Genomic DNA, 12,245 nt, shown 5'->3' on the forward strand with positions numbered 1-12,245 from the left:
TTAAAAGAGTAAATACATAAAGATAAACTACAAAGATAAAATGCAAATATAAATAAATCATATAATAATATCATCTACAGACAGCAAAACCAAATATGCTGACCAAAATAAAAAACACATATTTTTCAAGTCCGGTAGGAGGATTCAAAACCACGTCGTCCAGATGAAAAAAATGCAAGTTCGGCAATTTACTAATTGTGCCACCAATCAGCTCGATTAGGAGCTCTTCCCATTCCTATAGATCATTTCCATTCTGTCAGGTGTTTAACACCTGGTGGTTCTTCAGGAAACACGCCCAGATCAACTGGTGATAGTCTCAACTTAACACAGACACACACTGCCTGTTTAGTAACAACAAACAAAACATATTATAGTCTGACCAAGCAAAACCCACGACATAGAAGCACACTGCGTTGTGTTGTGTGTTCATCTGTACATTCAATGTCAGAGATCCAGAGCAGAACTTAACTCAGGTCTGTCCACTGAAACACACACAGCAGCCTCCCACCACAACACCACGCAGCACAGCATTAGTCTGGTTTGATAAAATCATCAGAACAAACTGAGGCCACGTTGTTAGAACTGCTCACTGAGAAAACACTACAGACACGTCCAGTCCTCCACGTCCTAGACTGTAATGTAACACAATCTGAACCGCTGACTGTATTTTTTTCTGTCCCTTCTTAGAAAACACAACAAATAACACTTAACACTTCACAAACTTTATTCTCATTCCTACTCAACCAAAACACTGCAAATCATCAGCACACAGTCTGGACATGTGGAGGTCACATCGTGGCTGGAGAGTGAACTGTATGTTTGAGAATATTTTTATATAGTGACATGCTGCGCGTCCTCTTTGGTCTACACAGACACTGAAGTGATCCTGCTGCTGTCATATTTCTGACAGGAATATTTAACGTTCAGGTTTACCAGTAGTTTAACAGCCCCACTAGGCGCCTGCAGCTCGTGTAAAGCGTATAAAACACTAATATTCGGGCTTTTTGATGGAAATTCCAGTCCATTGTCTGCGTTTGTTCGCAATTAACATCGTCTGAAATTACAGATCACAACGTGGAGAACCGAACATGTTTGTCGTGTTTTCTCAGTGAGTAGTTCTGACAACGTGGCCTCAGTTTGTTCTGATGAATCAATCAAACCAGACTAATGTTGTACTGTGTGTGTTTCGGTGAACAAACCTGAGTTAAGCGTGAAGTTCTGCTCCGTATCTCTGGATGTTAAGTTGTGACTGTCACCAGTTGGTCTGGGTGTGTTTCCTGAGTAATCACCAGGTGTTAAACATCTGGCTAAATGGAAACGATCTCTATGGATGAAATGGGTCAGAAATGAAAAAAAAGAGTAATCGAGCTGATTGGTGGCACAGTGCGTAAAGCACCGACATCGTGTTTTTGCATCTGAACGACGTGGTTTCGAATCCTCCCACCGGACTTAAAAAATACATGTTTTTTTATTTTGGTCAGTATGTTTGGTTTTGCTGTTTGTAGATAATATTGGCATGGATGTAGACTTTATTAGCGTTTACTTTTGTCGCCGAGGTCTTCTTTATGTCTTTATATCTTTATCTTCACACACAGACAGGTCTGATTGTGACGAATTTGCAAACGGATCATCTGGAGGGTAAATACATCGTCAGTTAACCTGGAACACTTTTCTGTCCTGTGAAACACTAGATTTTTGTGAATTTAAATCAGCCAGTGTAGCGCAATGTGATCTAAATCTGCCAATATCATATCACTGTATTGATGTTATACTTGAACACTTGGTGTTCTGTTGCCACACGGTTTAGTAACCTTCATGTCAGAATAACATACACATTGGGTTGGTCTCCTGTCTCTGTTGCTTTCCTACTAACATGTTTTAATAGTGATCAATGAGCGATGACAGCTCCAGCGGGTCCGACTGCGCTCACGTAGTTTCCTTCATCGAACCCGACTGCGGCCTGACTTTTAGAATTTAGAGAAGAAAAGTACAGCAGAAATCTCATTTTAAGTGACTAGCTTGTCAGATTGTTTATTTCCTGGTTAGTCGGTAAGGGATCCTGAAAAGCCAAGCCTACGAAACATCTGTCTCAGAGACGCTAGTGTCGCCAGTTGATCTGATCGCCAGTTGATCTGGAACAAGCTAACCCGTGTAGCTAACTTTAGCTAAAGGTTTGTTAGCTGTGGTTAAATGTTGTTCGTGTTCATGCTACATGGCAGCTATATGTTTTGTTTCATGTTTATGTAGTGTGATTGTGTATTTATTTTATTTTCTCTGTATTTTCAGTTTTACAAGACGTTCGAAAGCTATAAAAGAACAGTAAATGCCAAGGAAAGCAAGCCTTGTGTGTTTATTGAACATAGCTCGAACATGTTAACTGGCTATCTAGCAGTGCGAAGCTGACGCAGTGTGAGGGCAGCACAACATATTTGGATTAATATATTTTAAGAGTAGTCAAGGTACCCTGAAGTATTTTGAAGGGAGAGTGTTGTATTGATTGTTAATTTGTTATCAAGATAAGGTACCACACATGGTTTAGAAGGTACTATTTTGAGTTATTTTGGGGTAACATTTTGTACTTGCAAAATCATACAGAAGAAATATATTTTTGGCCATTTCATTTAAAACATTTAATTAAAGTGCTTTTATTTTATTTAATTATAAACAAGCTGTCTGGGGTAATTTTTTTTTCTAAAAACGAGTGTGTATTAATTGTGGATAGATTTGATCGTTTGAAGTGTCAGAACAAGGCAAGTCTAATTCACATCAGGTAAACCTTAGGGTATCTACCTTAGTAGTACGAACCCAAACACCCCAGTATCCTAAGTTGTTGAAACCATCAAAGTGTTAAATTATGGGTGCTGAGGTGCTACATACGTAACAAACCTAGAGAACCAGTCCTGGGGTGGAACTTACCATCATTGTTATTCTTCACAATCAGTTTCTGGTACAAACATTCATCCATTCATTATCAGTGCACCACTTAATCCTCACGAGGGTCACGTGGGGCTGGAGCCTATCCCAGCTGACTCAGGGTGAAGGCAGGGGACACCCTGGACAGGTCACCAGTCTATCGCAGGGCCACACTTAGAGACAGACAACCAAGCACACTCACATTCACACCTACTGACAATTTAGAATCACCATTTAACCTCAACATGTTTTTGGACTGTGGGAGGAAGCTGGAGAACCCAGAGAGAACCCACGTTGCACAGGGAGAACATGTAAACTCCACGCAGAAAGATCCCAGGCTAACTAGGACGTGAACCAGGGATGTTCTAGCTGCGAGGCGATGGTGCTAATCACCGAGCCACATTGCAGCCGCGGTTCAAACATGTAGAGCAGTTTCACAGTGTTTGAGCAGAATCATAGATGAGCTGGTGTGCTTGAGCTGCAGCAAGTGGCAGATGAGTAGTTAGACATAGAAGAAACATCTGTGTAGAGTTACATCTAGGCCATTCTAACCCAGTCTCATGGCAATTTGTAAAATAGTCATGAAATTGAATCTATTGTTTCGTGTCCTGGGACGTGATTTGCCCGACTTTTTCGGGTTCCCCAGCATGAATTTCAAACTAATACATTTGAATTGGAATTATCTTTCGTGTCTGGGACACATTTTTTTCCCTATCAGACAGTGCATATACTGTGATGTTTTAGTTGTTCTTTTCTTCCGACAGTCAGGCATTAACCAATTTTACTGTTATGGCCCGTCCACACTAATTGTAACGTCGGTTGTTGCTTATCCAGATGTAAAATAAGAGACGGCAACTTGCGGTGCTTTTCATGTCTTTATTGAACATCAGCAACTGAACCAGGGACCGGCGCAACCCACAATACCTTGCGCAGGTATCTCTTAAAGTGACAGTACAGTGTAACTGTATAACATACATTACACTAATCCCTATAGAGATCACGATAAAAATGTGTGCGCCCACACTGACCAACGTTAACATTTTGTAAACACTGGTGCTGAGCAGCTACCGTGTGCTCCACCTGCTATTATCTCCGTATTCATTAATAGAAAAGACAAGAAATATATCCAGGCAGAGAGAAACTGTTCTGAGATCGCTCTGAAAGTGATCCCAACCATATAATTCATAGCAATTATCGTTTATTTATGGTAAAATATAAGTGCTTTTACTGTGTTTGGGCTACATGCTCGTCGTTACTTTCATTTCTCTGTAAACGAATACAACGCTGAAAAGGACACATGCAGGAAAACGGCAACCGGAACATATACTGTGATCGCAGCGATGGATAATCTGACTATTGTAACTATTGTAAGGCCAGCGGTGGGGAATGTATCTGTCGCTTTGTGCAGCTTTTAGCTCGCTTGTCAAGGCTGTCTACGTTAGCTACTTGCCCGGCTGCTGCTGCTGCTTCTTCTTCTATTGATTTGGCGGTTGGCATCCAATGTTCAGGTGCATTACCGCCACCTACTGTACACACAAAAACATTACGGATCCTATAGGACGGATGTCTTCTGGGTCTACGGCGAGGCTGTGCGCCGACGCAAACAGGGTTGCCTTAGGAACGAGCGCAGATTTCCCCCAAACACTGCCGGTGTAATGAAAACACAAAAAATACCACAATATGATGTACTCTTTTGCACTTATTTCACACTACACATATTATACTTTAACAGTAGCACATTTGTCAGTACTTCAATCTGTTTATTTTAGTTTATAATACAAAAACACAACCCTAGTTGTAAACCCTAAGAAGAACTACATATTTCATGGCGTGTCCAATCATGTTGTATTCTAACACTACTGGAAGTTGTAGTTCTTTCTTCAAAATAGCCGTTTCTCCAAAATGGAGTCATAAAAAAGACAGCCCTAGAATGACCCTTTACTGCTTTGAAGTATCTCACATTTTAACTTGGCAAGATTCAGCTAATCTGACCTTGTAACTCAAACTTGTTTGTTAGTCTGCTTCTCCAATAAAAGCACTCTAGTTAATTCTTAAGTCAGTTGGTTTTCATATCGATCTTGTTACCTCCACTCTTCCAATCAGGACTGGAGTTGATGAGATCAATATGAAGTGAGAGAATCGTTCTTAAATTACAACCTGACCTGCTCTTTATTGACAGAGCAGTAGTCTGTGAAATGGCATAATAGCCTGAAGGCAGACACACGCACGCACGCACGCGCGCACACGCACACACACACACACACACACACACACTAATGAGAACTTCTCTGTACATCCCCTGTGCACTCTTTGCTATATTTACTTAATTCAGGAGGTCACACTTGCCCAAACACACTCACACACATAAAGATGGAGACCGCAGGTGATGTCAGTACATGTGGAAAATTTTAATTTGTAAGACTTTTTTTTTTTTTTTTTTTTGGTTTTTTACACATTTCATAATAGTTTTACTTAACATTACCGCAGCTCACAGTCATGAGCACTCCTTTTTCTGACACTGAGTTCCTATTATGTTTCCTCACCTGTCAGCTGAGTTAGACCATTTTAATGCTGCTGTGTTTCAATAGAAAACTTTGTCAAGCACTCAGCAGTAGCTAAAACTGGAGGAATAAATTCTATTGTACAGTCAGCTCCTTGCTTTTTTTTCAGAAATAGTATGAAACAAGTGCAAACCAAGACAAATGTCCAAAGACGGTTTTATTATTTAAAGTTTACCAGATGTTGCTGCATCAGACATTTGCTCAGAAATTCCCATTACTGTCCCAGTAAGCTGGCTTGCGGTGCCTGAGGCGAATACCTTTCGGTTTAGAGTTTTACAAGCTCAGCAAACCATTTAGTGACCAGTTATGCCTTGCAGAAGGAGGTTAATGCCATCCTGGAGAAGAAGACACCCGCTCTGTTAGAAATGCTTTAGTAAAGGTTGAAGGTGGTCACTTCATTAATTATTGCCTGTGAAAGTGTTCAGCTTCTGTAAGAGGACCAAAAATCTTTCCGTCCTACCTCAGCAAGCTGTATTCTTTTTGTTTACATTTTGACAGGGGCTGTGGGGTTGCCTCTTCCTGGTGTGGAGGTTCGGATTGTCATGAATAACACAACCAACACCACAATTGTGGAGGGAACTCACAGAGAGACTCAGGTAATCAATGGTTTAATAATTGTAAGGTGATTTGTATGCAGGCAGTGGATGGAAAACAGAAATATAGTACATGAAGAGACAGAAACTAAAATAAATCAGCAGAACAACCTAGTTTTTGACTTTTGACTGTAGTTTAGATGATGTTGATTCATAGATTAAAGCTGTTCATGTCATTGTATTTCAAATTACATTCACTTAACTTATAGTTTCTAAAATGTATACATACTAAAGTATGCAAAGAATTGGTGAAATTGGTTTTAAATTTCAAATTGCAAGCTGTACTGTGCAAGCTATGAAATAGATATTGGCTGCGCACTTTCCAGAAATACACATGTGGACAAAATTGTTGGTACCCCTCGGTTTATGAAAGAAAAACCCACAGCGGTCACAGAAATAACTTGAATCTGACAAAAGTAATGATAAATAAAAATTCTATGAAAATTAACCAATGAAAATCAGACATTGCTTTTGAACTGCGGTTTAAAAGAATTATTTTACAAACTAAACTCATGAAACAGGCCTGGACAAAAATGATGATACCCTTAACTTAATATTTTGTTGCACAACCTTTCAAGGCAATCACTGCAATCAAACGATTTCTGTAGCTGTCAATGAGACTTCTGCACCTCTCAGCAGGTATTTTGGCCCACTCCTCATGAGCAGACTTCTCCAGTCGTATCAGGTTTGAAGGGTGCCTTCTCCAGATGGCATGTTTCAGCTCCTTCCACAGATGTTCAATAGGATTTAGATCAGGACTCATAGAAGGCCACTTCAGAATAGTCCAATGTTTTCCTCTTCGCCATTCTTGGGTGTTTTCAGCTGCATGTTTTGGGTCATTATCCTGTTGCTAGACCCATGACCTGCTACTGAGACCAAGCTTTCTGACACTGGGCAGCACATTTCTCTCTAGAATAACTTGATAGTCTTGAGATTTCATTGTAGTCTGCACAGATTCAAGACACCCTGTGCCAGATGCAGCAAAGCAGCCCCAGAACATAACAGAGCCTCTTCCATGTTTCACAGTAGGGACAGTGTTCTTTTCTTGATATGCTTCATTTTTGCGTCTGTGAACATAGAGCTGATGTGCCTTGCCAAAAAGTTCCAGTTTTGTCTCGTCTGTCCATAGGACATTCTCCCAGAAGCTTTGTGGCTTGTCAACATGCAGATTGGCAAATTCCAGTCTGGCTTTTTAATGATTTGTTTTCAACAATGGTGTCCTCCTTGGTCGTCTCCCATGAAGTCCACTTTGGCTCATACAACGACGGATGGTGTGATCTGTGACTGATGTACCTTGACCTTGGAGCTCACTTTTAATGTCTTTAGAGGTTGTTCTGGACTCTTTTGGTACCATTCGTATTATCCATCTCTTCCATTTGTCATCAGTTTTCCTCCTGCAGCCGCGTCCCCAGAGATTGGCTACAGTCCCATGGATCTTAAATTTCTGAATAGTATGTGCAACTGTAGTGACAGGAACATAAGGCTGCTTGAATATGGTCTTATAGCCTTTACCTTTAGCATGCTTGTCTATAATTTTCTTTCTAATCTCCTGAGACAACTCTCTCCTTCGCTTCCTCTGGTCCATGTTTAGTGTGGTACACATCATGTCACCAAACAGCACAGTGACTGCTTGTAACCCTATAAATAGGCCGACTGACTGATTACAGGTTTGTAGACACCTGTGATGCTAATTAGAGGACACACCTTGATTGAACATGTCCCTATGGTCACATTATTTTCAGTCTTTTCTAGGAATACCATCATTTTTGTCCAGGCCTGTTTCATGAGTTTATTTTTTTTAATAATTCTGTTAAACCATGGTTCAAAAGCAATGTCTGATTTTCATTGGTTAATTTTCATAGAATTTTTATTTATTTTTACTTTTGTCAGATTCAAGTTATTTCTGTGACCGTTGTTGGTTTTACCAACAATTTTGTCCACATATGTAAAATAACTACTGAAAGAACTTATAATAAAAACAGTATTTTGAGTCATTGTAGCATCTGGTTTCTTGCTGTCCTAGGCGAGTGCATCACCTAGCAATCAGCTAGATCATCATTTAAGCATTTTTCTGGCTGCAGGTGCATCCAGGCCTGGAGGGAAAAGAAGGGGAGCTCCTGGTTCGAGGTACATCTGTCTTTAAAGAGTACTGGAACAAACCTCGGGAGACCGCTGAGTCCTTCACTGATGATGGCTGGTTCAAAACAGGTGACAAACCTTCCTCCTCTTCCTCTCTCTTTACTCATATCTCAGCACTGTACATGGACACACACATTCGCGCACTCTAAAGGGAGGGAATTCTGCAGCTAATTGCATGTGCATGATTGGTACTGTCAGAGGGATTCACAGGAGGACAGATGTCCTGAGATTTTTTCATCTGTGTTGCAGACTGCACTTTCAGGACAAGATATTTTAAACACTTAAAAACCAGGAGTCCAGTCTTGGAAGCACACACACATACTCACAAATTGTATCTGTGCACATTTTGGGGGACGATGAGGGAGTGATAAATGGACTATGTGTGTTTTTGGTTGCTGCAGGGAATTTGTCCTCCGAAGTGGTTGTGACTGCTCTGGGTCTTGAGGAACCAAATATGCTCTCTCACTCTTCCTCTCCCTCCCTCTTTCTTTAATGTGTGTGTGGTGGCACAGAGGGAAGCTGTCATCAGAGGCTTTCTCTCCGTGTCATGTAGACGACAGGAAATAAGAGCCAGAAGCAAAAGAGCGGGGAAGGAGCTGGAAGTATTGAGCTCGGAGATGTGGTGCTGGAGGGGTTAAAAAGAGTCAGCTGCAAAGGCTGCAAGTGGGGACGGACAAAGTAGGGATGGGGAGCTGCTGGTGGTGGAGTGGGAGGGAGAAGTAAGGAAGGAGCAAGTGATGGAGAGTGAAGCAGGGCGAGGCAATGGGAGCGCAAGGCAGAGTGTGTTTAATTGGCTTTGCAGGCTGGAAGGACAGAGATCCAGAGCACAGCACGTTGCTGTCACACTCCATTACAGCCACTGGCCACATAATGAGAGCCTGTGCAATCAGCTCCCCACAGACCAGTCCCTCAAGCCACACACACACACACACACACACACACACACACACACACAGTGGGAAGTATTCAAACATGTTCCTTGCCCACCCAGCTCCCTGAGTTCCCCGATGCCAGCTTCAACACACACATATCCGATAAAGTGCCATGAAGTGGGAGGAGTTTATGGCCATGCAGGGTTTCAGAAATTCAATTCAATTCAATTTCAATTCAATTTTATTTGTATAGCGCATATTTACAACAACAAGTCATCTCATAGCGCTTAACAAAGGCAGAAACAGAAACACCCAACAATCCAAAACATTTGGATTCCCTATAAGCTTCAGAGTAGTTTATTAGGGTCCGAGCACCCAAAAGGGTGCAAAGACCCTATTGAAATGCTAGAGATTATTAGGGTCCAAGCACCCAAAGGGTGCGAAGACCCTACTAGAATGGTAGGATTTTTTTTAGGGTCCAAGCACCCAAAAGGGTGCGAAGACCCTCTTGGAACTGCTCGGATTATTATTAGGGTCCGAGCACCCAAAGGGTGCGAAGAACCTACTGGAATGGTAGGATTTTTTTTAGGGTCCGAGCACCCAAAAGGGTGCGTAGGACCCTATTGGAACTGCTCGGGTTTTTATTAATATTCCGTACAAAGAAACGCATTTTTGAGGTACTAAACGTACTCACACACGCACCAAACTTGGCACACACATTAGACCCGGCGAAAATTTTAGAATTTGGAAGAAAAATACACACCTCACTACAGAAATTGCTCCATAGCGCCACCTTGAAAATTTCCTGTCCTGTCAAAAGCACGTTTGCCCTAGAGCTACACAATTTCATACGCATATAGAGCTGGTCGGCACCAACAAAAAAGTCCCTTGGACTTTGCTCTAAAATGCAACATGGCTCAACTGCGCTCCCTACAATATTTCAACAGACTCCCATCAGGGCTATGTTTCATCTGGAACTACGAAATTCGCCACACATATGTAACAACTCATGTCGCACAAAAAAGTCCATTAGCATGTTTCTGTAAACCTAACAGGAAATCTGCTATGTTGGAACAACGGCGAGCATGTCAGGCCATTTTCGCTGAAAAATGGCCATTTTTGGCCATTTTCAAAGTCTATCTCCTCCTAGGGGGTACGTCGTACACACCTGAAATTTGACCAGCACAAACTACAGGACGTGGTGATTAACAATTATCAAAATGCTCTGCAGATGAGGCCCGGTTTGGAAATGGCGGCCAGTGCAATATTGATCAATGGCCATTTTTGCTAATTTTTGGCCATTTATGGTCATTTTCAACCACTATCTCCTCCCAGGGGGAACGTCGTACACACCTGAAATTTGGTCAGCACAAACTACAGGAGGTGGTGATTAAAAGTTATCAAAAGGCTCTGCAGATGAGGCCCGGTTTGGAAATGGCGGCCCGTCCAATGTTGATCAATGGCCATTTTGTCTATTTCCGCTGTGTTTTTTGCATTCAACTGAATATTGTCGGAAGGTCGTTTCACCTACACCGACAAGATTCGCTCGACATGTGTAGCAGGTCAGGACGCACAAAAAAGTCAATCAGCACCAAGTCCCAAACCCAACAGGAAGTCCGCCATTTTGAAAAAACACAGTGACACTTTTGGCGATTCTGGGTGACTTTTGGACATTTCTGGCCATTTTCAAAATCTATCTCCTCCTACAGGGAAGGTCGTACACACCTAAAATTTGGCCAGCATAAACTACAGGAGGTAGTGATTACACGCTAGCGAAACAGTCTGCAAAAGTCTGACGGCGTGGAAATAGCGACCCCCGCAATTTAGCTACGACGCCATAAAACACCATAATACGAGACGTGTTGTGTAACTGGCCTATGTAGGATATGGACAGACACAGATGCCCAAAAGCATTCAAAAAACTTCATTTGAACTTTCCAGCACCCAAGTCACATGCCATAAAAAAAGACAGAACTATCCTGCAGGTCACAGGGCCATGTAAATCAGCTCTGCAGACTCAGAGGAGTGAGGAAGCAGAGCTCCCTTTGGAATTCCCTTATCATACCTATCAGAGCTTCAAAGGATCTAACACAAAGAAACTTTTGGGGGAAGACCACTCAGACCTTAACAAATGGTCCAGATGGCCGGGTGCAATGAAGTGCCCCGGGCTTAACGTATTGCTCTGCTGACCCCTCATTTCCTGTGGTATGCAACAACTGGACTGAACAACTGAACTTATGAATGAACAGTGAAGACAGCACCACAGGATGTGCCTTATTATCTTATGTTAAGTTTAGTTGTTAAATGTTGTGTTATATCATGTCCTGATAAATACTCCAAAGCTTAATTACAGTTGGATAAGTCCTTCTTTAATTTATCAGCTTGTTATATAATCATATATCCCAAAACTGCATTATCTTTGTAACCGTACGAGCTAGATGTATCACGTTTGGATTCTTTGTGAACCGCTAGATATGATAGATTTATTTTCAGTAGTTTTAACTTTGTATAATTGAAAGTACATATAGTTCTGAAGGAACATTGTTACTTTCAGAGCAAAACTCTGACCACCTCATGACCTCCCTGTGATACTGGGGTGTCATATCTAACAGCCCCTCTGGGAGCGGAGCTCGCTGTGATTGGTCAGTAGTTTTACTATTAAAAAGCCTCTTCACCCGAAAAGCAGTGGCATTCTCTAACTGCTGTAGAGCTGCTCACTTTGGTCCAATGTAGCAACTTCAACTGCCACACCCTGATCCAACTCAAGCTGAAGGCCTCGTCTCCCAACTCCAGACGCTGCTGCACCCAGGAAACTGCAAGTATCAAGCTTCTGTCTCTAAACGGGTGTTTCATGATTACAATTGGCCTTCCGACCAGTATTCCAAATTTAACCGATTATCTGCTGCTTCAGGTGAAAAGACTTTTAAGTCTCCAAGCCACCACTCTGTTCCACATTCGGTTTTCACACTCATATTCTCAACCAGCATTTTCATCATTGTTTGTATTTTATATTTTATGTTTGTTGTTGTTATTTGTTTGTTTGTTTTAGTTAGTCATAAATGTTTGTTTTTGATATGATGATAGTTTTTTCCTGTGTTTTCTATAGCTAACATCCAGTCACTTTACGTATCTGATCTTTATTTACCTAAGCTCTAAGTTAATTCCCT

The 12,245-nt window shown here is 41.6% G+C and overlaps 1 protein-coding gene across 1 annotated transcript in view; it reads left to right on the forward strand.

Annotated features, from left to right (window-relative positions):
* acsf3 (acyl-CoA synthetase family member 3) overlaps positions 1-12,245 on the forward strand; it is a 71,598-nt gene that overhangs the window by 25,174 nt on the left and 34,179 nt on the right. The window contains exons 6-7 of the mRNA XM_008292921.1: positions 5,973-6,070; positions 8,149-8,275. Coding sequence (XP_008291143.1) covers positions 5,973-6,070; positions 8,149-8,275 — 225 coding nt within the window. The remainder of the gene's footprint in view (positions 1-5,972; positions 6,071-8,148; positions 8,276-12,245) is intronic.

This window comes from Stegastes partitus, unplaced genomic scaffold, assembly GCF_000690725.1.
Source record: "Stegastes partitus isolate 25-593 unplaced genomic scaffold, Stegastes_partitus-1.0.2 Scaffold19, whole genome shotgun sequence".
NCBI classification, from domain to species: domain Eukaryota; kingdom Metazoa; phylum Chordata; class Actinopteri; family Pomacentridae; genus Stegastes; species Stegastes partitus.